The following is a 26,761-nucleotide window of genomic DNA, read 5'->3' on the forward strand; positions in this document are numbered from 1 at the left end:
AAGGTTATAGCTACAAAGGTGAAGGTGGAGCTATAAGAATATCTAAAGGCGCTATGGTTGTAATGAAAGGAAAGAAAGAGAATAGTCTCTACATGCTACAAGGAAACACAATCACGGGTGTTGCTGCTGTCTCATCAACAAGTGATTATGATGTCACCAAATTGTGGCATCTAAGAATGGGTCATGTTAGTGAAAGAGGCCTAGCCGAGTTGGCCAAGCAAGGATTGCTATGTGGTCAACAAGTCGGGAAGGTAGACTTCTGTGAACATTGCATTTTTGGGAAGCAATGTCGAATAAAATTCAACAATGCAGTTCATCGAACAAAAGGCACGTTGGATTATGTACATTCTGACTTGTGGGGTCCTTCCCAAGTACCTTCTCATGGTGGTAGGAGATATATGCTAACTTTCATTGATGATTATTCAAGGAAGGTTTGGATCTTCATTTTGAAACACAAAAGTGAAGCATTTGTGAAGTTCAAGCAGTGGAAAACCTTGATCGAAAAGCAAACTGGGAGGAAGATCAAGCGACTGAGAACTGACAATGGCCTAGAGTTTTGTAGCAGAGAATTCGGAAACTTTTGCAAGGATCATGGTATTGTCAGACATTATACTGTGAGGCACACTCCTCAACAAAATGGACTTGCAGAACGGATGAACAGAACCTTACTTGAAAGGACAAGGTGTATGTTGTCAAATGCTGGATTGCCAAAACAATTCTGGGCGGAAGCTGTCAATACAGCTTGTTACTTGATCAACAGATGTCCATCAACGGCTATTGACTTTAAAACTCCAGAAGAGATGTGGTCGGGTGTTCCTGCAAATTATGATAATTTGAGGATATTTGGTTGCCCTGCATATGCTCATAACAAAGAAGGAAAACTTGATGCAAGAGCATTGAAATGCATTTTTCTTGGATATCCTGATGGTGTAAAAGGATATAAGTTGTGGTGGCCAGAGAAAAGAAAATGTATTATCAGTAGGGATGTTACTTTTAATGAAGCTGAAATGCTAAAGCCTCATAAAGAGTCTTCAAGTGAAAACAAAGACCCTAGTATCTCGGAGAAGGTGGAGTTTGAGGTGGAGTTTGAGGTGGAGCCAACGAAGGAAAATACATTTGATCAAGAAGAAGAAGTTCATGATGCATCTACTAGTAGTGATGTATCCCAATTGCAACATTATCAGTTGGCTAGGGATAGGCAAAGGAGACATATAAAACCTCCTGAGAAATATGGTTATGCTGATCTGGTGTCTTATGCTCTAAATGTTGCTGATGATATCAGCAATTGTGAGCCACAATCATATGAAGAAGCTATCAACAATAAAGAAGCTTCCAAATGGATTTCTGCCATGAGAGAGGAAATTGAGTCTCTTCATAAGAATCATACTTGGGTTCTTGAGAAACGACCAAAGTCTCAAAAGGTTGTTGGATGCAAATGGGTCTTCAAGAAGAAGGAAGGAATTCCTGGAGTTGAAGATGCAAGATTCAAAGCGCGATTAGTGGCCAAAGGTTTTACACAAAGAGAAGGAATTGATTTCAATGAAGTTTTCTCCCCTGTGGTAAAACATAGCTCTATTCGCATCCTACTTGCCATTGTAGCTCAATTTGATATGGAACTTGAGCAACTAGATGTCAAAACAGCATTCTTGCATGGTGAGTTGGAGGAACAAATCTATATGAAACAACCTGAAGGATTTGAAGTTCAAGGGAAGGAAGATCATGTTTGCTTACTGAAGAAATCCTTATATGGCTTAAAACAATCTTCTAGACAGTGGTATCGACGGTTTGACACCTTCATGCTCGAAAATGGCTATTGTAGAAGTGAGCATGATAGTTGTGTCTACTACAAGAAGCTGGCAAATAAGTCATTTATCTATCTCCTTCTTTATGTTGATGACATGTTGATCGCATGTAAGAACATGTCAGAAATAAAAAGCTTAAAAGCTCAATTGAGCTCAGAGTTTGAAATGAAGGACTTAGGAGCTGGAAGGAAAATTCTAGGAATGGAGATTCAGAGAGATAGAAAAGAAGGGACGCTCTTTCTATCACAAAAGAAGTATATTGAGAAAGTGTTGGAACGATTTGGCATGCAAAATGCTAAACCAGTCACTACTCCATTGGCGTCTCATTTCAAACTTTCAATGGCCTTGTGTCCACAAACTGAGAGCGAAAATGAGGAGATGTCAAGTGTACCTTATGCTAGTGCAGTTGGCAGTCTTATGTATGCCATGATATGCACTAGACCAGATATTGCACAAGCAGTAAGTGTGGTAAGTAGGTATATGGCAAGTCCTGGTAAAGTTCACTGGAAGGCTGTGAAGTGGATTATGCGCTACCTAAAGGGTACCATGGATATTGGCTTATTGTATGGAAAAGTCAAAGGTGTTGGAAGTAAGGTCATCGGATATGTTGACTCAGATTATGCCGGAGATTTGGATAAGCGAAGATCACTCACTGGATATGTTTTTACACTGTGTGGTTGTACTGTTAGTTGGAAAGCAACACTACAATCAATTGTTGCTTTATCTACAACTGAAGCGGAGTACATCGCAGTAACAGAAGCTGTAAAGGAAGCCATTTGGGAGAAAGGTCTAATTGAAGAGTTGGGTATACAACTAGAAGAAACAACCATCTACTGTGATAGTCAAAGTGCTATACATCTCACAAAAAATCCAATGTATCATGAAAGAACAAAACATATTGATGTTCGGATGCACTTTATCAGAGATATCATTGAGAAAGGAATTGTTAAAGTGGAGAAAATACCCAGTGCAAATAATCCTGCTGACATGATGACGAAACCAGTTCCAACAACGAAGTTCAGGCATTGTCTGGACTTGATTGATGTCCAGAATCTCTAGTGGGCATGAAGAAGAGCAACATGAAAATAGTTATGATAGTCTTTTAGCCAAGGTGGAGATTTATTAAATATTGGCTTAAAAGAAAAAGAGAATGATGTGGCAAAAGAAGTGGCTATGATGAAACATTCTTGTGGCCAAGTAAAATGAGTGGCTATAGTGTAACCTCTTTTGTAGCCAATGAGAAGAAGAGGTTGTGGTGAAGCATCTTTGTTTTTGGCCATAGGATCCTCAAGGCTTTGGCTATAAATAGGAATGCTCCAAGCCATTGTAAGACACACCAATATTCTAGCCTTAGTGCATATTCTCTCTTCTTCTCTTGTTCTAATATTGTGAGGAATATTTTAGTGTTTAAGATATAAGTGAGTGAGAGTGATATTGGGTGTACTTGGGTTTTGGGAAGTGAGTGAAACACTTGAGTGAACTTGTAATTCTCTTTTATCATAGTGATAATATCATTGTTGCTCTTCAACCGTGGACGTAGGCAAATTGCTGAACCACGTTAATTTCTCGGTGTCATTTTCTCTATTATATTTTCTCCATATGTCTTCCGCATCAACAAACTGGTATCAGAGCTCGTAGAGCTCTTGCATGCTAAGCCGTACGATCTAAAAGAAAATTCTTAGTATGCTCTGTGTTTGCAGCATTGTCTGATCTTACACACCAGAAAAGAATTGTTCTTGTTACTAGAAAGGTATAATAGTGTGAAAGTGCATGTCTAGGAAAGTTCTGTCTTAGGAAAGACCTGGTATTTAAGCGTGTCTGTTAAGACCCACCTCTCTTTCCTGGGAGCTTTCCTGGTGTATGTTCACGGACTACGATACTGTTCTGGTATACGGTTATCATGGCGAGTGCTAAATTTGATTTGGAGAAATTTAATGGAGAAAATGATTTCAACCTATGGCGATTGAAGATGAAGGCTCTACTAGTTCATCAAGGCTTGGGAAAAGCCTTGGAAGGTAGAAACAAGTTACCACAGAGTCTGACCGAGGACGAGAAGGATGAAAACCTGGAAAAAGCACATAGTGCAATTTTGTTGTGCTTGGGAGATGAAGTTCTACGAGAAGTGTCAGATGAAACTACAGCTGCTTCATTATGGTTGAAGCTGGAAAGCCTGTATATGACGAAGTCACTCACCAACAGGCTGTATTTGAAGAAAAGAATATATACCCTTCAAATGCAGGAAGGAAAACCCATAAAAGATCATCTGGATGAATTTAACAAAATTATTCTTGATCTAAAGAATATTGATGTTAAAATTGAAGATGAAGACCAAGCAATTCTTCTACTATGTTCCCTTCCAAGTTCTTATGAGCACTTCATCGACACCATGATGTATGGTCGAGAAGATCTGACCTTAGACGAAGTAAAGGCGGCGTTGCACTCAAAAGAACTGAAGAAAAGAGTATCATATTCGAGATCTGAAGGCTCAGGTGATAGTCTTTTTGCCAGAGGAAGAACAGAGAGGCGAAATCAATTTGGTGAAAGAGGGAAATCTAGGTCCAAGTCTAAAGCGAAACCTAGAAAGTATAAATGTTTTCATTGTCATAAGGAAGGTCATATAAGAAAGAATTGTCCAGAGCGCAAAGGCAAGGAAAAGATTTGTGAATATGGAGATGCAGCTGTAGCAAATGACTATGATAGTGCAGATGCACTAATAGTCTCAGAGCACGATTCAAAAGATGAATGGGTACTTGATTCTGGATGCTCATATCACATGTGTCCCATTAAGGATTGGTTTTCAACTTACCAACCCTTAGATGGGGGCAAGGTCCTTTTGGGAAATAATGCTCCCTGCAAGGTCATTGGCATCGGCTCAATTAGAATCAAGATGTTCGATGGAATCGTAAGGACGTTGACAGATGTAAGGCATGTTCCAGAATTGAAGAAAAATCTGATTTCCTTGGGAACACTAGATTCAAAAGGTTATAGCTACAAAGGTGAAGGTGGAGCTATAAGAATATCTAAAGGCGCTATGGTTGTAATGAAAGGAAAGAAAGAGAATAGTCTCTACATGCTACAAGGAAACACAATCACGGGTGTTGCTGCTGTCTCATCAACAAGTGATTATGATGTCACCAAATTGTGGCATCTAAGAATGGGTCATGTTAGTGAAAGAGGCCTAGCCGAGTTGGCCAAGCAAGGATTGCTATGTGGTCAACAAGTCGGGAAGGTAGACTTCTGTGAACATTGCATTTTTGGGAAGCAATGTCGAATAAAATTCAACAATGCAGTTCATCGAACAAAAGGCACGTTGGATTATGTACATTCTGACTTGTGGGGTCCTTCCCAAGTACCTTCTCATGGTGGTAGGAGATATATGCTAACTTTCATTGATGATTATTCAAGGAAGGTTTGGATCTTCATTTTGAAACACAAAAGTGAAGCATTTGTGAAGTTCAAGCAGTGGAAAACCTTGATCGAAAAGCAAACTGGGAGGAAGATCAAGCGACTGAGAACTGACAATGGCCTAGAGTTTTGTAGCAGAGAATTCGGAAACTTTTGCAAGGATCATGGTATTGTCAGACATTATACTGTGAGGCACACTCCTCAACAAAATGGACTTGCAGAACGGATGAACAGAACCTTACTTGAAAGGACAAGGTGTATGTTGTCAAATGCTGGATTGCCAAAACAATTCTGGGCGGAAGCTGTCAATACAGCTTGTTACTTGATCAACAGATGTCCATCAACGGCTATTGACTTTAAAACTCCAGAAGAGATGTGGTCGGGTGTTCCTGCAAATTATGATAATTTGAGGATATTTGGTTGCCCTGCATATGCTCATAACAAAGAAGGAAAACTTGATGCAAGAGCATTGAAATGCATTTTTCTTGGATATCCTGATGGTGTAAAAGGATATAAGTTGTGGTGGCCAGAGAAAAGAAAATGTATTATCAGTAGGGATGTTACTTTTAATGAAGCTGAAATGCTAAAGCCTCATAAAGAGTCTTCAAGTGAAAACAAAGACCCTAGTATCTCGGAGAAGGTGGAGTTTGAGGTGGAGTTTGAGGTGGAGCCAACGAAGGAAAATACATTTGATCAAGAAGAAGAAGTTCATGATGCATCTACTAGTAGTGATGTATCCCAATTGCAACATTATCAGTTGGCTAGGGATAGGCAAAGGAGACATATAAAACCTCCTGAGAAATATGGTTATGCTGATCTGGTGTCTTATGCTCTAAATGTTGCTGATGATATCAGCAATTGTGAGCCACAATCATATGAAGAAGCTATCAACAATAAAGAAGCTTCCAAATGGATTTCTGCCATGAGAGAGGAAATTGAGTCTCTTCATAAGAATCATACTTGGGTTCTTGAGAAACGACCAAAGTCTCAAAAGGTTGTTGGATGCAAATGGGTCTTCAAGAAGAAGGAAGGAATTCCTGGAGTTGAAGATGCAAGATTCAAAGCGCGATTAGTGGCCAAAGGTTTTACACAAAGAGAAGGAATTGATTTCAATGAAGTTTTCTCCCCTGTGGTAAAACATAGCTCTATTCGCATCCTACTTGCCATTGTAGCTCAATTTGATATGGAACTTGAGCAACTAGATGTCAAAACAGCATTCTTGCATGGTGAGTTGGAGGAACAAATCTATATGAAACAACCTGAAGGATTTGAAGTTCAAGGGAAGGAAGATCATGTTTGCTTACTGAAGAAATCCTTATATGGCTTAAAACAATCTTCTAGACAGTGGTATCGACGGTTTGACACCTTCATGCTCGAAAATGGCTATTGTAGAAGTGAGCATGATAGTTGTGTCTACTACAAGAAGCTGGCAAATAAGTCATTTATCTATCTCCTTCTTTATGTTGATGACATGTTGATCGCATGTAAGAACATGTCAGAAATAAAAAGCTTAAAAGCTCAATTGAGCTCAGAGTTTGAAATGAAGGACTTAGGAGCTGGAAGGAAAATTCTAGGAATGGAGATTCAGAGAGATAGAAAAGAAGGGACGCTCTTTCTATCACAAAAGAAGTATATTGAGAAAGTGTTGGAACGATTTGGCATGCAAAATGCTAAACCAGTCACTACTCCATTGGCGTCTCATTTCAAACTTTCAATGGCCTTGTGTCCACAAACTGAGAGCGAAAATGAGGAGATGTCAAGTGTACCTTATGCTAGTGCAGTTGGCAGTCTTATGTATGCCATGATATGCACTAGACCAGATATTGCACAAGCAGTAAGTGTGGTAAGTAGGTATATGGCAAGTCCTGGTAAAGTTCACTGGAAGGCTGTGAAGTGGATTATGCGCTACCTAAAGGGTACCATGGATATTGGCTTATTGTATGGAAAAGTCAAAGGTGTTGGAAGTAAGGTCATCGGATATGTTGACTCAGATTATGCCGGAGATTTGGATAAGCGAAGATCACTCACTGGATATGTTTTTACACTGTGTGGTTGTACTGTTAGTTGGAAAGCAACACTACAATCAATTGTTGCTTTATCTACAACTGAAGCGGAGTACATCGCAGTAACAGAAGCTGTAAAGGAAGCCATTTGGGAGAAAGGTCTAATTGAAGAGTTGGGTATACAACTAGAAGAAACAACCATCTACTGTGATAGTCAAAGTGCTATACATCTCACAAAAAATCCAATGTATCATGAAAGAACAAAACATATTGATGTTCGGATGCACTTTATCAGAGATATCATTGAGAAAGGAATTGTTAAAGTGGAGAAAATACCCAGTGCAAATAATCCTGCTGACATGATGACGAAACCAGTTCCAACAACGAAGTTCAGGCATTGTCTGGACTTGATTGATGTCCAGAATCTCTAGTGGGCATGAAGAAGAGCAACATGAAAATAGTTATGATAGTCTTTTAGCCAAGGTGGAGATTTATTAAATATTGGCTTAAAAGAAAAAGAGAATGATGTGGCAAAAGAAGTGGCTATGATGAAACATTCTTGTGGCCAAGTAAAATGAGTGGCTATAGTGTAACCTCTTTTGTAGCCAATGAGAAGAAGAGGTTGTGGTGAAGCATCTTTGTTTTTGGCCATAGGATCCTCAAGGCTTTGGCTATAAATAGGAATGCTCCAAGCCATTGTAAGACACACCAATATTCTAGCCTTAGTGCATATTCTCTCTTCTTCTCTTGTTCTAATATTGTGAGGAATATTTTAGTGTTTAAGATATAAGTGAGTGAGAGTGATATTGGGTGTACTTGGGTTTTGGGAAGTGAGTGAAACACTTGAGTGAACTTGTAATTCTCTTTTATCATAGTGATAATATCATTGTTGCTCTTCAACCGTGGACGTAGGCAAATTGCTGAACCACGTTAATTTCTCGGTGTCATTTTCTCTATTATATTTTCTCCATATGTCTTCCGCATCAACAAACTGGTATCAGAGCTCGTAGAGCTCTTGCATGCTAAGCCGTACGATCTAAAAGAAAATTCTTAGTATGCTCTGTGTTTGCAGCATTGTCTGATCTTACACACCAGAAAAGAATTGTTCTTGTTACTAGAAAGGTATAATAGTGTGAAAGTGCATGTCTAGGAAAGTTCTGTCTTAGGAAAGACCTGGTATTTAAGCGTGTCTGTTAAGACCCACCTCTCTTTCCTGGGAGCTTTCCTGGTGTATGTTCACGGACTACGATACTGTTCTGGTATACGGTTATCATGGCGAGTGCTAAATTTGATTTGGAGAAATTTAATGGAGAAAATGATTTCAACCTATGGCGATTGAAGATGAAGGCTCTACTAGTTCATCAAGGCTTGGGAAAAGCCTTGGAAGGTAGAAACAAGTTACCACAGAGTCTGACCGAGGACGAGAAGGATGAAAACCTGGAAAAAGCACATAGTGCAATTTTGTTGTGCTTGGGAGATGAAGTTCTACGAGAAGTGTCAGATGAAACTACAGCTGCTTCATTATGGTTGAAGCTGGAAAGCCTGTATATGACGAAGTCACTCACCAACAGGCTGTATTTGAAGAAAAGAATATATACCCTTCAAATGCAGGAAGGAAAACCCATAAAAGATCATCTGGATGAATTTAACAAAATTATTCTTGATCTAAAGAATATTGATGTTAAAATTGAAGATGAAGACCAAGCAATTCTTCTACTATGTTCCCTTCCAAGTTCTTATGAGCACTTCATCGACACCATGATGTATGGTCGAGAAGATCTGACCTTAGACGAAGTAAAGGCGGCGTTGCACTCAAAAGAACTGAAGAAAAGAGTATCATATTCGAGATCTGAAGGCTCAGGTGATAGTCTTTTTGCCAGAGGAAGAACAGAGAGGCGAAATCAATTTGGTGAAAGAGGGAAATCTAGGTCCAAGTCTAAAGCGAAACCTAGAAAGTATAAATGTTTTCATTGTCATAAGGAAGGTCATATAAGAAAGAATTGTCCAGAGCGCAAAGGCAAGGAAAAGATTTGTGAATATGGAGATGCAGCTGTAGCAAATGACTATGATAGTGCAGATGCACTAATAGTCTCAGAGCACGATTCAAAAGATGAATGGGTACTTGATTCTGGATGCTCATATCACATGTGTCCCATTAAGGATTGGTTTTCAACTTACCAACCCTTAGATGGGGGCAAGGTCCTTTTGGGAAATAATGCTCCCTGCAAGGTCATTGGCATCGGCTCAATTAGAATCAAGATGTTCGATGGAATCGTAAGGACGTTGACAGATGTAAGGCATGTTCCAGAATTGAAGAAAAATCTGATTTCCTTGGGAACACTAGATTCAAAAGGTTATAGCTACAAAGGTGAAGGTGGAGCTATAAGAATATCTAAAGGCGCTATGGTTGTAATGAAAGGAAAGAAAGAGAATAGTCTCTACATGCTACAAGGAAACACAATCACGGGTGTTGCTGCTGTCTCATCAACAAGTGATTATGATGTCACCAAATTGTGGCATCTAAGAATGGGTCATGTTAGTGAAAGAGGCCTAGCCGAGTTGGCCAAGCAAGGATTGCTATGTGGTCAACAAGTCGGGAAGGTAGACTTCTGTGAACATTGCATTTTTGGGAAGCAATGTCGAATAAAATTCAACAATGCAGTTCATCGAACAAAAGGCACGTTGGATTATGTACATTCTGACTTGTGGGGTCCTTCCCAAGTACCTTCTCATGGTGGTAGGAGATATATGCTAACTTTCATTGATGATTATTCAAGGAAGGTTTGGATCTTCATTTTGAAACACAAAAGTGAAGCATTTGTGAAGTTCAAGCAGTGGAAAACCTTGATCGAAAAGCAAACTGGGAGGAAGATCAAGCGACTGAGAACTGACAATGGCCTAGAGTTTTGTAGCAGAGAATTCGGAAACTTTTGCAAGGATCATGGTATTGTCAGACATTATACTGTGAGGCACACTCCTCAACAAAATGGACTTGCAGAACGGATGAACAGAACCTTACTTGAAAGGACAAGGTGTATGTTGTCAAATGCTGGATTGCCAAAACAATTCTGGGCGGAAGCTGTCAATACAGCTTGTTACTTGATCAACAGATGTCCATCAACGGCTATTGACTTTAAAACTCCAGAAGAGATGTGGTCGGGTGTTCCTGCAAATTATGATAATTTGAGGATATTTGGTTGCCCTGCATATGCTCATAACAAAGAAGGAAAACTTGATGCAAGAGCATTGAAATGCATTTTTCTTGGATATCCTGATGGTGTAAAAGGATATAAGTTGTGGTGGCCAGAGAAAAGAAAATGTATTATCAGTAGGGATGTTACTTTTAATGAAGCTGAAATGCTAAAGCCTCATAAAGAGTCTTCAAGTGAAAACAAAGACCCTAGTATCTCGGAGAAGGTGGAGTTTGAGGTGGAGTTTGAGGTGGAGCCAACGAAGGAAAATACATTTGATCAAGAAGAAGAAGTTCATGATGCATCTACTAGTAGTGATGTATCCCAATTGCAACATTATCAGTTGGCTAGGGATAGGCAAAGGAGACATATAAAACCTCCTGAGAAATATGGTTATGCTGATCTGGTGTCTTATGCTCTAAATGTTGCTGATGATATCAGCAATTGTGAGCCACAATCATATGAAGAAGCTATCAACAATAAAGAAGCTTCCAAATGGATTTCTGCCATGAGAGAGGAAATTGAGTCTCTTCATAAGAATCATACTTGGGTTCTTGAGAAACGACCAAAGTCTCAAAAGGTTGTTGGATGCAAATGGGTCTTCAAGAAGAAGGAAGGAATTCCTGGAGTTGAAGATGCAAGATTCAAAGCGCGATTAGTGGCCAAAGGTTTTACACAAAGAGAAGGAATTGATTTCAATGAAGTTTTCTCCCCTGTGGTAAAACATAGCTCTATTCGCATCCTACTTGCCATTGTAGCTCAATTTGATATGGAACTTGAGCAACTAGATGTCAAAACAGCATTCTTGCATGGTGAGTTGGAGGAACAAATCTATATGAAACAACCTGAAGGATTTGAAGTTCAAGGGAAGGAAGATCATGTTTGCTTACTGAAGAAATCCTTATATGGCTTAAAACAATCTTCTAGACAGTGGTATCGACGGTTTGACACCTTCATGCTCGAAAATGGCTATTGTAGAAGTGAGCATGATAGTTGTGTCTACTACAAGAAGCTGGCAAATAAGTCATTTATCTATCTCCTTCTTTATGTTGATGACATGTTGATCGCATGTAAGAACATGTCAGAAATAAAAAGCTTAAAAGCTCAATTGAGCTCAGAGTTTGAAATGAAGGACTTAGGAGCTGGAAGGAAAATTCTAGGAATGGAGATTCAGAGAGATAGAAAAGAAGGGACGCTCTTTCTATCACAAAAGAAGTATATTGAGAAAGTGTTGGAACGATTTGGCATGCAAAATGCTAAACCAGTCACTACTCCATTGGCGTCTCATTTCAAACTTTCAATGGCCTTGTGTCCACAAACTGAGAGCGAAAATGAGGAGATGTCAAGTGTACCTTATGCTAGTGCAGTTGGCAGTCTTATGTATGCCATGATATGCACTAGACCAGATATTGCACAAGCAGTAAGTGTGGTAAGTAGGTATATGGCAAGTCCTGGTAAAGTTCACTGGAAGGCTGTGAAGTGGATTATGCGCTACCTAAAGGGTACCATGGATATTGGCTTATTGTATGGAAAAGTCAAAGGTGTTGGAAGTAAGGTCATCGGATATGTTGACTCAGATTATGCCGGAGATTTGGATAAGCGAAGATCACTCACTGGATATGTTTTTACACTGTGTGGTTGTACTGTTAGTTGGAAAGCAACACTACAATCAATTGTTGCTTTATCTACAACTGAAGCGGAGTACATCGCAGTAACAGAAGCTGTAAAGGAAGCCATTTGGGAGAAAGGTCTAATTGAAGAGTTGGGTATACAACTAGAAGAAACAACCATCTACTGTGATAGTCAAAGTGCTATACATCTCACAAAAAATCCAATGTATCATGAAAGAACAAAACATATTGATGTTCGGATGCACTTTATCAGAGATATCATTGAGAAAGGAATTGTTAAAGTGGAGAAAATACCCAGTGCAAATAATCCTGCTGACATGATGACGAAACCAGTTCCAACAACGAAGTTCAGGCATTGTCTGGACTTGATTGATGTCCAGAATCTCTAGTGGGCATGAAGAAGAGCAACATGAAAATAGTTATGATAGTCTTTTAGTCAAGGTGGAGATTTATTAAATATTGGCTTAAAAGAAAAAGAGAATGATGTGGCAAAAGAAGTGGCTATGATGAAACATTCTTGTGGCCAAGTAAAATGAGTGGCTATAGTGTAACCTCTTTTGTAGCCAATGAGAAGAAGAGGTTGTGGTGAAGCATCTTTGTTTTTGGCCATAGGATCCTCAAGGCTTTGGCTATAAATAGGAATGCTCCAAGCCATTGTAAGACACACCAATATTCTAGCCTTAGTGCATATTCTCTCTTCTTCTCTTGTTCTAATATTGTGAGGAATATTTTAGTGTTTAAGATATAAGTGAGTGAGAGTGATATTGGGTGTACTTGGGTTTTTGGGAAGTGAGTGAAACACTTGAGTGAACTTGTAATTCTCTTTTATCATAGTGATAATATCATTGTTGCTCTTCAACCGTGGACGTAGGCAAATTGCTGAACCACGTTAATTTCTCGGTGTCATTTTCTCTATTATATTTTCTCCATATGTCTTCCGCATCAACAAAAATGAGTCAAAACAAAGACATTGCTGCTGGCTAACATTAACCTATATTTTTTATTTGCGAATGATTATGTTGTTGCATCCCCATGATGATTTTTTTTTGTTAATATTAAAGTAGTGGACTGAATCTTTTTGTGGAGAAACAAAAGTTTAGGACTGGTCAAATCTTTCTTGGGTTTTACCATTCATTGTTTATGAGTAACATGTTATGATCATTGTTAAAGGTTTTTGTTTTCATAATATACAAGTGTTAACTATGGAGGTTTTTCTTTAGGGTTTTCCTTTTGCTATCTCACTTAATTCTTTATTATTAATGAGGCATGCTTGTTTTAGCTACTGGATCAGTTATTTGTATCACATTTGTTGTTTTTATTGACAAATGGCTTCTTGCTAGCTATTTTGCCCCATGTTTCAACAATTTGGATGTATTTCAGCTCCTTTGGATTCTGTAATGTCTCAATTACAAATGGGAAACATTGAATCAGCATAGAATTCCATAATTCTATACTCTAAGACGATATCTTATTTTAAATTGTTAGAAGCTTTACTAAGAGTTTAAAAGTTTAACACTATGTTGTTTAAAACTTACAAGTCTAAGACGATATGTTATTGTGATATTGTGAGCTTTTGTTTTTTATTTGAAAGACATTTATGATGCGTAATGATTATTTATTTTTGTCAAAAAAGTTTAATGTGTATTTTTGAAGAAAAAAACCGATCACCTGGCCTGTTAGCCCTGTCAAATATGGGTTGGGCTAACATTTTGAACCCTTTTAGCAATACGGGTCTGGTCAGCCCATATTTTGATGGGCCAAAGACAAGCCGGGTCAGGCGAGCCCATATTGTTGTCCCTACTGCCAAGCCTGTAGGCATTTTCTATTTGGCAATGCAGTCGACCCACAAACATCAATTTAAGACAAAATAAGAAAACTTCAAAATAAATTATAATTTAATGTGGTTTTTAATACCTCAAAAAATTATAATATAATATTACATGTTCCACTTCATATGAAATATCAGTTTTTGTTAATTTTCATCTTCAACTGTTTTATTTAATTTTTTATGATATTTTTTTAATTATTTAACAAAAATGGGCATGACATGAAATTTTGTTGACAATGTAACCATGCTCAGATTCGCTTAAATTTTTTTACAGCATCTACACCCACACACAAAACAAGCAGGACAACCAATTTTGTCATCTCTTTCGATTACTTTCATCTCATTCCTATGTGCACTTACCTCTTTATCTACAATGAAAATTAGTTCTCCTAAGTTGGTATCCATAATACCATCCCGCTCAATTTTCTCTTCAATGATGTAGCCTATGTTATTGGGTGTGAGAACTGATCTTCATCCGATATCATAATATATGCTTTACTAATGTGAATATCTATATTTATCCGACCCATAAAAACCCAATAACCTTTTTTTTTACTATCAAAATAGCTTCTCCAGAAATAAATAAATATAAATATTTCAAAAAATAGAAAAAAAATATACCCCGGCTTATTTTAATTGTGAAAAAGTCAAATAATAAAAAAGATGGCAAATGGAACCATAAATTGGTTCTTGGTAGTGGAGAGTCAGTTTCAGTAATGGAGGTAGCTTTCCTAGTTTTTAGGGAGAGGTAGTTCACATGAGAGATTGGTCATCTAATGTAATAGGGATATAGAGGGCATTCAAAAGTGTTTCATGGGTTTTCCTTCAAAGATGTTATGTCTATTTCTACATAAATCTCATTACTACCAAAAACATATACTATTGTTTAACAAGCAAATAAAGAACGTAAAATCTTAAGATGCTTTCACAGACAAAAAACTTTGGTCCAAAAGTGGTTCAATATCAAGACCAAAGCTGAGGACTTGCAAGGATATGATGTTATTTGCTCACGTTAAAATGCTTACACTTATATTATTATTATTATTATTATTATTATTATTATTATTATTATTATTATTATTATTATTATTATTATTATTATTATTATTATTATTATTATTATTATTATTATTATTATTATTATTATTATTATTATTATTATTATTATTATTATTGTGTATAAAAAATAAATATTTTGTTTTAGGCCATTTAGTTTTAAATTAACTAAGGGCATTTAAATTAGACAATTGACAAGGGTACCGTTTAATTACGGGTGGATGAGGTGTTAATACTTTTCTCGATCCGTAATCGACTCCCGAACCTGGATATCAAAATCCAAAGCCCAATATGATAGAGCTAAAATATTTTGCTACATTTTTTACTATAAAATATAGTGACGACTCTAAGAAGTCGCATAACCAAAAATATTGACGCGACAACCCCGAGCATGACTATTTTAATTTTTATCCATCTATTATTTAACAACATTCCAGGAACAAGCCACTATTGAATGTGCATTGTTATATACAAATTCTATAGTAGTGATATCCTATCTTGGTTGAGTTGGTGTCATAGATTACATACCCTATAAGGATTTCATTTTTTTATATACAATAGGCTACTCTCCATGTAACCTTCCATGGAATCCTCTTTAATGATTTCCTAATTTATTTTAAACTCTAGCATTGGTAAAAGAAATCACAGACTTGGGTGGTCTCTTCCTATTTTCTCCACCCCTATTTGGAATTTCAATATCATTATTACCCCTTGATTTGGAGGTAGAGAAAATGGAACCCTTGTACCCCTGGAATTATCTCAAAGGAATATGCAAATTATTACTTATAACTGAAACATAATTTTTCCAATAAAGATTTGGTTTTCCTGTTTATAAAGAATTATTGGTCCGTAGGAATTATTCTTTTTAACCTTAAGAAGACATATTCATCCTTATAAGAAGATGTGGATTTCATGTAACAAAAAAAGAAGATGCATATTTAAATGGTATTGAAAATGTTAGAAGCAATTAATTGTCATTTATTAATGTTTGGAAGAACGCACATTCCACTATGATTGAGGAGCTTTGGGAAATGAGTAGGGATGACAAAAAAAACCGAATCTGTGGGTACCCGTCCGAACTCAACCCGAATTTAATGGGGAAAATCCGTTGTGACTGGGTTCGGATTAAGGTAAAACCCGATCCCAATTTTTGGTGAGGTGCTAATTTCTTCAATAACTTCTCGTTACAGATATGTTTCACGACCAACTTTCTCTCTCATTAAATCCACCTTCACTAAACCCACCTCTAATTCCAAGTCCTCACCGTTTCTCCTCAACAACACTCCTTCTTCACCCACACTTCCAAGGTAACTCCATTTCCTGTTATCCATTCATTTTCATCTTTCCACATATAAAGTCATCTTTTTTCTTTCACCCAATTGAATTTAATTGTTGTCCATCTTATCAGATTGTTGTAAATGTTGTTATTTTTGTGTGTTTCAAGTCCATTGCTCAATTGGGTTGTGTTCAATCACTGCTTCCATTGCACAATTGTCGGGTTTACCTGAAACCTGATGGGTTTGGGGATGATATTCTTATTTTCAACCCCGTTGAGTTTGGATTCAGATTTGGATTTTACATTTCAGGTTCGGGGTTGGGTAAGGGTAAATCCGACCCCGATCCACCCCATTGGCATTCCTAGAAATGAAAAATGAACTTATCTCCGGTACTGGATACTCTAATGTGAGAGAACTATTTTTTTATTCATTTTTTAATTTATTTAATCAAAACACAATAAAAAGTGTGCACCCTTAAAAAAAAATTGATAACACATGTAATCATTTTGGTCTAGTATTGGAGAGGATTACATTCAGTGAAGTGGATGAATGGACAAGGATATGTTGTCCCAAACCCTGTCTAGACCAATTATATTATGCTACGTCAGTTAAAAAAATTAAATATTCATAACTTCATTAGTTTTTAGTTTTGCTTGTTTCATTGTGATTGGTCAGTGACGTGGTTGGGGACAGCAGATCCCCATCCGTGGATGAACACCCAAAGCCATGGGTCATAGACTCAAATAGAGGAGATGTAAGAATGTTACCTATGAGACAAGAGTGTCTTGGTTCCTTGTATCTCTTAAGTGAGGTAAGTAAGATGATGCACTACATGGGTAAGTTATATTATACCTTCCATTGTTTTTCTATGGTGTGCTTTTAAGTGTATGATTTTTTTTAACAATCGTATCAGAGTTGAAGATTCGGTTGGCACAAGTGTTGTGTATTGTGTGAGGTGGTTGTTGTAAGATTTATGTTTCCAGGTGTTGTATCATGTTGTATATGAATACTTTAAGGACTAAAACATATTTAACCTCATACAAACTAATTAAGCTCAATAATATATAAAGGAGTTTACTAACATCATGAGTCCACCCCATTTTCTAAAGAAATGTTAGTAACGTGTGCAAAAATGGTCAAAATTATCCTCAATTGATCAACTCAAGTTAAGTTTCTTCTCAAAGTTATTTTAGTAAATAACTTAAAATCAGTTGTCCAAAAAACAAACCTTTCAACATTACACAATATGTACTCCTTAAAACACGTTGTATTTAATATAAAGAAATAGACCTTCTAAATATGAATTCAAGATGTTTTTGTCAAGTAACTTACAGAATATAAAAGAATGGTTCAAGTATGGGACACAAAATTAAAGAACCAAATTGTAGTCTGAATAAATTGTAGTCAAGTAACTTAAGGTTGTATCAATATTATGCGCCTATAGTGGAATATGTTCAGGAAAAGAATGTATATTTAGATAATTTGTGCTTGGTAGTTTGATCAAAGTGTATGGATACCATGTCTTTTACTCTTTATTCATTATCATTATTCATAATTGTTCATAATTGTTCTACTTAGATTGAAAATACAGTGTCTACTTAGAATGAAAGGACATCCTTAAAACACACTATCACATACTGGGGACGACCAACATGGAGGAAATTGGCACTCTGAATGTTGAGAGGTTTGTTTTCAAGATAGCTATGGGGATCGGAATAGGGATCTTGTTCCCATGTAGTCATCCAATAGAATTACACTAAATAATATAAAATATTACTTTATGTTTTTATAACTTTTATTTCTCAATTAAATGATACATTTTTATTAATCTGATACATTATTGGATATATTAAAAGGGATAACAGATCTTCATTAAGCTATCAGAGAAACAGAATGAGTTGGGCTTGGGTGATTTGGATAAGAAATTAAGTTATTTACTAAAATAGCCTTGATATGTAACTTAACTTAAGTTAATCAATTAAAGATGATTTAACCACTTTTTAAATGCATATTGTTAACATGTTCCTTTATAAGATAACGTGTATTTATGTTAGAAAACCTCATATATATATATATATATATATATATATATATATATATATATATATATATATATATATATATATATATATATATATATATATATATATATATATATATATATGTCTATTTCTACATAAATCTCATTACTACCAAAAACATATACTATTGTTTAACAAGCAAATAAAGAACGTAAAATCTTAAGATGCTTTCACAGACAAAAAACTTTGGTCCAAAAGTGGTTCAATATCAAGACCAAAGCTGAGGACTTGCAAGGATATGATGTTATTTGCTCACGTTAAAATGCTTACACTTATATTATTATTATTATTATTATTATTATTATTGTGTATAAAAAATAAATATTTTGTTTTAGGCCATTTAGTTTTAAATTAACTAAGGGCATTTAAATTAGACAATTGACAAGGGTACCGTTTAATTACGGGTGGATGAGGTGTTAATACTTTTCTCGATCCGTAATCGACTCCCGAACCTGGATATCAAAATCCAAAGCCCAATATGATAGAGCTAAAATATTTTGCTACATTTTTTACTATAAAATATAGTGACGACTCTAAGAAGTCGCATAACCAAAAATATTGACGCGACAACCCCGAGCATGACTATTTTAATTTTTATCCATCTATTATTTAACAACATTCCAGGAACAAGCCACTATTGAATGTGCATTGTTATATACAAATTCTATAGTAGTGATATCCTATCTTGGTTGAGTTGGTGTCATAGATTACATACCCTATAAGGATTTCATTTTTTTATATACAATAGGCTACTCTCCATGTAACCTTCCATGGAATCCTCTTTAATGATTTCCTAATTTATTTTAAACTCTAGCATTGGTAAAAGAAATCACAGACTTGGGTGGTCTCTTCCTATTTTCTCCACCCCTATTTGGAATTTCAATATCATTATTACCCCTTGATTTGGAGGTAGAGAAAATGGAACCCTTGTACCCCTGGAATTATCTCAAAGGAATATGCAAATTATTACTTATAACTGAAACATAATTTTTCCAATAAAGATTTGGTTTTCCTGTTTATAAAGAATTATTGGTCCGTAGGAATTATTCTTTTTAACCTTAAGAAGACATATTCATCCTTATAAGAAGATGTGGATTTCATGTAACAAAAAAAGAAGATGCATATTTAAATGGTATTGAAAATGTTAGAAGCAATTAATTGTCATTTATTAATGTTTGGAAGAACGCACATTCCACTATGATTGAGGAGCTTTGGGAAATGAGTAGGGATGACAAAAAAAACCGAATCTGTGGGTACCCGTCCGAACTCAACCCGAATTTAATGGGGAAAATCCGTTGTGACTGGGTTCGGATTAAGGTAAAACCCGATCCCAATTTTTGGTGAGGTGCTAATTTCTTCAATAACTTCTCGTTACAGATATGTTTCACGACCAACTTTCTCTCTCATTAAATCCACCTTCACTAAACCCACCTCTAATTCCAAGTCCTCACCGTTTCTCCTCAACAACACTCCTTCTTCACCCACACTTCCAAGGTAACTCCATTTCCTGTTATCCATTCATTTTCATCTTTCCACATATAAAGTCATCTTTTTTCTTTCACCCAATTGAATTTAATTGTTGTCCATCTTATCAGATTGTTGTAAATGTTGTTATTTTTGTGTGTTTCAAGTCCATTGCTCAATTGGGTTGTGTTCAATCACTGCTTCCATTGCACAATTGTCGGGTTTACCTGAAACCTGATGGGTTTGGGGATGATATTCTTATTTTCAACCCCGTTGAGTTTGGATTCAGATTTGGATTTTACATTTCAGGTTCGGGGTTGGGTAAGGGTAAATCCGACCCCGATCCACCCCATTGGCATTCCTAGAAATGAAAAATGAACTTATCTCCGGTACTGGATACTCTAATGTGAGAGAACTATTTTTTTATTCATTTTTTAATTTATTTAATCAAAACACAATAAAAAGTGTGCACCCTTAAAAAAAAATTGATAACACATGTAATCATTTTGGTCTAGTATTGGAGAGGATTACATTCAGTGAAGTGGATGAATGGACAAGGATATGTTGTCCCAAACCCTGTCTAGACCAATTATATTATGCTACGTCAGTTAAAAAAATTAAATATTCATAACTTCATTAGTTTTTAGTTTTGCTTGTTTCATTGTGATTGGTCAGTGACGTGGTTGGGGACAGCAGATCCCCATCCGTGGATGAACACCCAAAGCCATGGGTCATAGACTCAAATAGAGGAGATGTAAGAATGTTACCTATGAGACAAGAGTGTCTTGGTTCCTTGTATCTCTTAAGTGAGGTAAGTAAGATGATGCACTACATGGGTAAGTTATATTATACCTTCCATTGTTTTTCTATGGTGTGCTTTTAAGTGTATGATTTTTTTTAACAATCGTATCAGAGTTGAAGATTCGGTTGGCACAAGTGTTGTGTATTGTGTGAGGTGGTTGTTGTAAGATTTATGTTTCCAGGTGTTGTATCATGTTGTATATGAATACTTTAAGGACTAAAACATATTTAACCTCATACAAACTAATTAAGCTCAATAATATATAAAGGAGTTTACTAACATCATGAGTCCACCCCATTTTCTAAAGAAATGTTAGTAACGTGTGCAAAAATGGTCAAAATTATCCTCAATTGATCAACTCAAGTTAAGTTTCTTCTCAAAGTTATTTTAGTAAATAACTTAAAATCAGTTGTCCAAAAAACAAACCTTTCAACATTACACAATATGTACTCCTTAAAACACGTTGTATTTAATATAAAGAAATAGACCTTCTAAATATGAATTCAAGATGTTTTTGTCAAGTAACTTACAGAATATAAAAGAATGGTTCAAGTATGGGACACAAAATTAAAGAACCAAATTGTAGTCTGAATAAATTGTAGTCAAGTAACTTAAGGTTGTATCAATATTATGCGCCTATAGTGGAATATGTTCAGGAAAAGAATGTATATTTAGATAATTTGTGCTTGGTAGTTTGATCAAAGTGTATGGATACCATGTCTTTTACTCTTTATTCATTATCATTATTCATAATTGTTCATAATTGTTCTACTTAGATTGAAAATACAGTGTCTACTTAGAATGAAAGGACATCCTTAAAACACACTATCACATACTGGGGACGACCAACATGGAGGAAATTGGCACTCTGAATGTTGAGAGGTTTGTTTTCAAGATAGCTATGGGGATCGGAATAGGGATCTTGTTCCCATGTAGTCATCCAATAGAATTACACTAAATAATATAAAATATTACTTTATGTTTTTATAACTTTTATTTCTCAATTAAATGATACATTTTTATTAATCTGATACATTATTGGATATATTAAAAGGGATAACAGATCTTCATTAAGCTATCAGAGAAACAGAATGAGTTGGGCTTGGGTGATTTGGATAAGAAATTAAGTTATTTACTAAAATAGCCTTGATATGTAACTTAACTTAAGTTAATCAATTAAAGATGATTTAACCACTTTTTAAATGCATATTGTTAACATGTTCCTTTATAAGATAACGTGTATTTATGTTAGAAAACCTCATATATATATATATATATATATATATATATATATATATATTCTTTTAGCTTGTTTCTTTTTTTTACTTGTCTCACACTTTTGCGAATGCAATGTGTCAAACCGTAAAGATCATCACGAAGAAAATAAATTTAATTAAAAAAAATTATTATAGAGAAAATGGCGTGCGCGTCGACCGTGTAAGAGTTTTTTACACTGTCATTACATCTTTCAACATTCATTTTTACTCATTATCTCCTTAATAAAACTAATACAATGAGTAATAAATGATACATTAGCCATGTATAAATCTTTACATTATCAATGCATAAATATTAAACTTTTTATTATATTATTGTTTTGTTAGAGTAAATAGTTATTTGGTCCCTCGCATTTTAACGTATACTAGTTTAATAACTCAAAAATTGAAAAACTCAAAATAATTTTTTTTTTGTTAAATTAGTCATTTTATGGTTAAATTAGTGTCTATCATATGTTATAAAATACGGTAAAAATAACTAATTTAACTTACATTTAATATTTTTTGATATCATTTTAGAGTTTTCAATTTTTAAGAGATCAAACTGATGCACATGAAAATCCTAAAACCCACTAAAACTCCATCCACTCCCTCAACTCCCTAAAATTAGGGATTGATAAAAATATTTGTCCATTGAGTATATGTTAAAATACCTTAACTACAAAAATAACTAATGAATATCATGATACTCGTCCAACAGGTACCTACATATTTATAAATTTATTTTTTAATTAAATAATTTATATACTACACTTTTATTATTTTATAATTATCTATTATCTATTTTTTTATTATTTTATAATGAAATTTAATAATTGAAATGTAATGACAAATTTAACATGTACATAAATTATATTATTCATGTAATACTTATTTTATATATTGTTATAAAATATATATTTAAACTTAATAACTCGTTGGTACTCATAATACCCCTCGCAAATAGTACGAAGTACGAGAAAACACTACTGATAGCCATTCCAGTTAATACGAGAAAACACTACTTATTGTTAATACGAGAAAACACTACTCACATGGCAAAATACACTTCCAGTTCTATTTTCATTTGTTCTATTTACATTGAGTTTGTTGTGCTGTTCATATTTATTATATTATGAAATTATGGTTGTCTTTTGTTTACATTGAGTTTGCATTGTTAACATTTTTAGGTAGTTGATAATGGATAAATCTCATATTGTAAGCCACATAATACAAATGCTTACTCAATTGATTTAGGTAAATTTTTAGATTTTGCTTTTCATAATGGAGTTGTTGGTGTTGCAATATGTTGTGGTTGTCTCAAATGTGGGTTCTTGAAATGGCAAACTAGAGACGTGATTAATGACTAATTGTTTTGATTTTTTCTTTGTGTAAATTATGTTATATGCAATCTTCATGGTAAAAAAATAAGTATATAAGTTTACTAGATACACTAGAAGATACTTGCCATCATGAAATTCCAATGGACACATTTATTAATAATGATGCATTTGGGAAACAAACTTATCATGAATGTGTATCACATCCATTAGGTTTAGAGGAAATGATAAATGAGGGGCAAAGGTTAGAACATACTTTCATTGATGATTTTCTTAAAGATGCAAATCATAAATTGTATGAAGGGAGTAAGTACATAAAATTAGAATTTATAATTAAATTATATCATTCAAGTTTTGTGTGGATTAAGTGATAAGGACATGAATATAATACTAGATCTGTTGAGAGATGTATTTGAAGAAGTGAAGATGCATCTTTTAATCCTTATTGTAATTTTTATAAACAAGTTAAGAGAACAAAGACAACATTGACCCTAAATTGTTTCCCTAAACTCTTTAAGTAGATAATTAAAACCATTTTAATTATGAATTATTTAATTAAAAAAGGAAAATTATTATTATTATTATTTATAAAAAAGAAATATAGAAAAATTAATAATTGTTTATTTATGTAAAAAATATAATTATTATTTATGAAAAATGAAAATTAATAATTTAATTATATAATTGATAAAAAGAAAGTATTGTCACTATTTATACTAGCGTGTTGACAGGCACTACTGTGTCTGTCAACCCGCTTTCCTATTGTTTGTAACGTGTAAATAAATATATTATATTTACCAAATATAGTATTTTGTATTAAATAAAGGTATTTTGCAGTTGTGTTTTTAACTATTGGTGTAATTGTTAATTTTTTATAAATTGAACGTTGAAATAGTTTAGTGACTCATATTTTTCATTATATATAGTATGAGTCTTTATACTTTTGGATATATGTAAATAGTGAAGAGAACCAATAACAGAAAACCAATATTTTATTAAAATTTGACTATAACTATAGTTCAAACTTTGAACTATAGATTACATAATCATATATTTTTTTATTTTCAAAGTTAACAACGTGAAAAAATATTTATTTATGTAGTTAACAAAGTTGAAATTTAACTATAGTTACTAAAAACTTTTAACTATAGACCACATAATAATTTAAGCAAAAAATTACATGAAAAGGAAAACATATTTATTCCTTTTCTTTGAGCACATAATAATATTTTATGAAAAAAATAATTATGACGAAGATATTAAGCTATTATTGTTAATTAAATCTAAGCATATATTGGAAACTAAATCATATGAATTAAACATATATTAATTAAGTATGATTTGCATAAAAGTGAATAAAGTTGATCAAATGTTAACTCTATATAAAAACTATTAGTGAGGCATGGTAGGAAAACTGAATCATATAAATTAAATATAAGTGGGGATATCAGGGATTATGAAAAAAATTGAGGGCAATTTTGGAACCTAAATATTTGCTTCCCATGTTTTAAACGTAAAAACCCTAACTTGTGAGCACATAACTCACTCATTTTTTTTGTGGAAATATTTTTGTCTTCACCTTCTTATTCAAATCCGACCCTTCAAACCTAATACTCAATCAGATCTCGCCTCTTCTATATATTGGGACCAACTCATATTTTTTGGTATTCCAGCTTCACATTATGATTTGTAAGTTCTCCATATTCTCCATTATCAATTTCTTCTTTATCTTTGTTTATCCTATGATTGTTACGCTGTTGTTATAGCTTTTATCTTTTCTCACTGTTTCCCTCAATGATCTGACTTCGATGACTCTCTTTTTTGTTTTTTTCTTCCATCGCTTCTGGATCCATATCCTTTTGAAGATCACAACATCAATCTGTGAGTTTCTATTTCTAGATCGTTCAATCGTTTGTTGCTTTCACTTTTCAGTAACTTTGACTGTTTATTGTATGATTTGTTGGTAATCTTTAAACTTGTATATGTCTTTTATGATTGGTTTGAAGATTCATTTTATTTTTTGTAGACTGGTCAATTTGCTTTTAGGAAAAAAATATAATTTTTTTGTAGCTGAAGAATGAGTGGAATTTTATCGGTTATTTAGAATTTAGATGCGAACAATTATTTTGTGTTCAAATGCGAACAATTATTTTGATGTTTTTAGGTTTATTTTTTTTGATGTATAATCAATTATTTACAATTTAGATGTGAATAGTTATTTTGTGTTTTATGAATTTCTAATGCAGTTCCAGATTTTATATTATTGTATAATATGTTGATGTGTTGATTTTATATTGTTTTGTAATAGAGAGTCATTATCAAATATGTAAATTTAAGTAACATGTGTTGTCCATTAGGACTTAGTAGTTAGCAATATCAAAAACTACTTTTTGTAATCTCTCATAACTTTTAATAATCTGACATGATAAAGTATGACTTAGACTTACGAGGATGATGAATTTGCACAGCAACAATCCAATGTAATTTGTTGATGTGTTGACTTAGTTGACAATGTTTATGTTGTGTTGATATGCTTGGCAATACTAACATACATAGAAAGAGTCATTAAAAAATATAAAGAGTCATTAACAAATGTAAAGAGTGATTAAGAAATATATAATTTTAACTAACATTTGTTGTCCCTTAGGCCTCAACAGTTACATAGTCAAACATCATCATATATAAAAAATGCACTAAAATAAGGGAAAAAGAAAAATAATGAGATGAAGAAACGCAAATATAAGTGTAAGATAGAAGTGGAGAAAAAAACAGAGAAAGTAGAAGTACGTTTTGAATGAGAAAAATGGAGTCTGGAAAGGTGTAACTATGTTTTTTTTCCTCTGATTGGATTTGTAGGATGAGAAAGCACAAATCTAGTGTCTCATAAAAAGTAAAAATGAGTTATTTTTTTATTCATTAAGTTGGTAATTGCACCAATTTGGTTACTGCACCAAACCTAATAGGTTTAGGTTTATGGAACTGTGTTTTTTTCTTTTTCATAATACACTAATTTGCTTCCTACATCAAACCCTATACGTTTATGAAAGTAAAATATCTTTTGTTTTTTCTATGTTGTTATTGATTAAATGCATTGATATAGAGTGTTGATATATATTATATAAAAACTTTAATAATAGAGAGCAACAAAAACCCAATGAGAAATTCAATTTAATGTATGTTAGAGAATTGAAGTTCACACGAAATTGAATATAAATATAAGATTAAAATTACATAATGCTTTAAATTATAGTATTAGAAGTTTTAATTTTCTGTTCCAGTACAAAATATTGAATTGATGGATCAAATATTTGACCTTAATTGCATTTTCCTATTTTTTCTAGTAAAGTTTATTTATGCATTAATTGTTATTATTGCCTTGATGTGTTTCTTAATTAAGCATTTTCTTTACTTCCCTTTCTAAGTAGATTTTCGTTTTAAAATAAATCTGTGAGATTTGTCTTTTGACTAATGATTTGTTATTTATTTTTTGTTGATGTGTTGATTCACTTAGTCTTATTTATTTTGTTTAATTTGTGTAGTAATATTTGGGTCTTAATAATTTAACATGAAAATATATGACTTACTTTGATAGTATACACTGATTCGTAGAATGTGTTTTATACTT

At 34.0% G+C, this 26,761-nt stretch overlaps 1 protein-coding gene across 1 annotated transcript; it reads left to right on the forward strand.

Moving 5' to 3' along the window:
* LOC109342419 lies at positions 1,635–13,468 on the forward strand (the record flags this gene model as incomplete). Its single annotated transcript, XM_019580406.1, has 4 exons — positions 1,635–2,705; positions 6,415–7,485; positions 11,195–12,265; positions 13,373–13,468. Coding segments are annotated over 4 exons (3,309 nt in total), but the record flags the coding sequence as incomplete, so codon positions are not given.

Source organism: Lupinus angustifolius, chromosome LG03, assembly GCF_001865875.1.
Source record: "Lupinus angustifolius cultivar Tanjil chromosome LG03, LupAngTanjil_v1.0, whole genome shotgun sequence".
Lineage (NCBI taxonomy): Eukaryota > Viridiplantae > Streptophyta > Magnoliopsida > Fabales > Fabaceae > Lupinus > Lupinus angustifolius.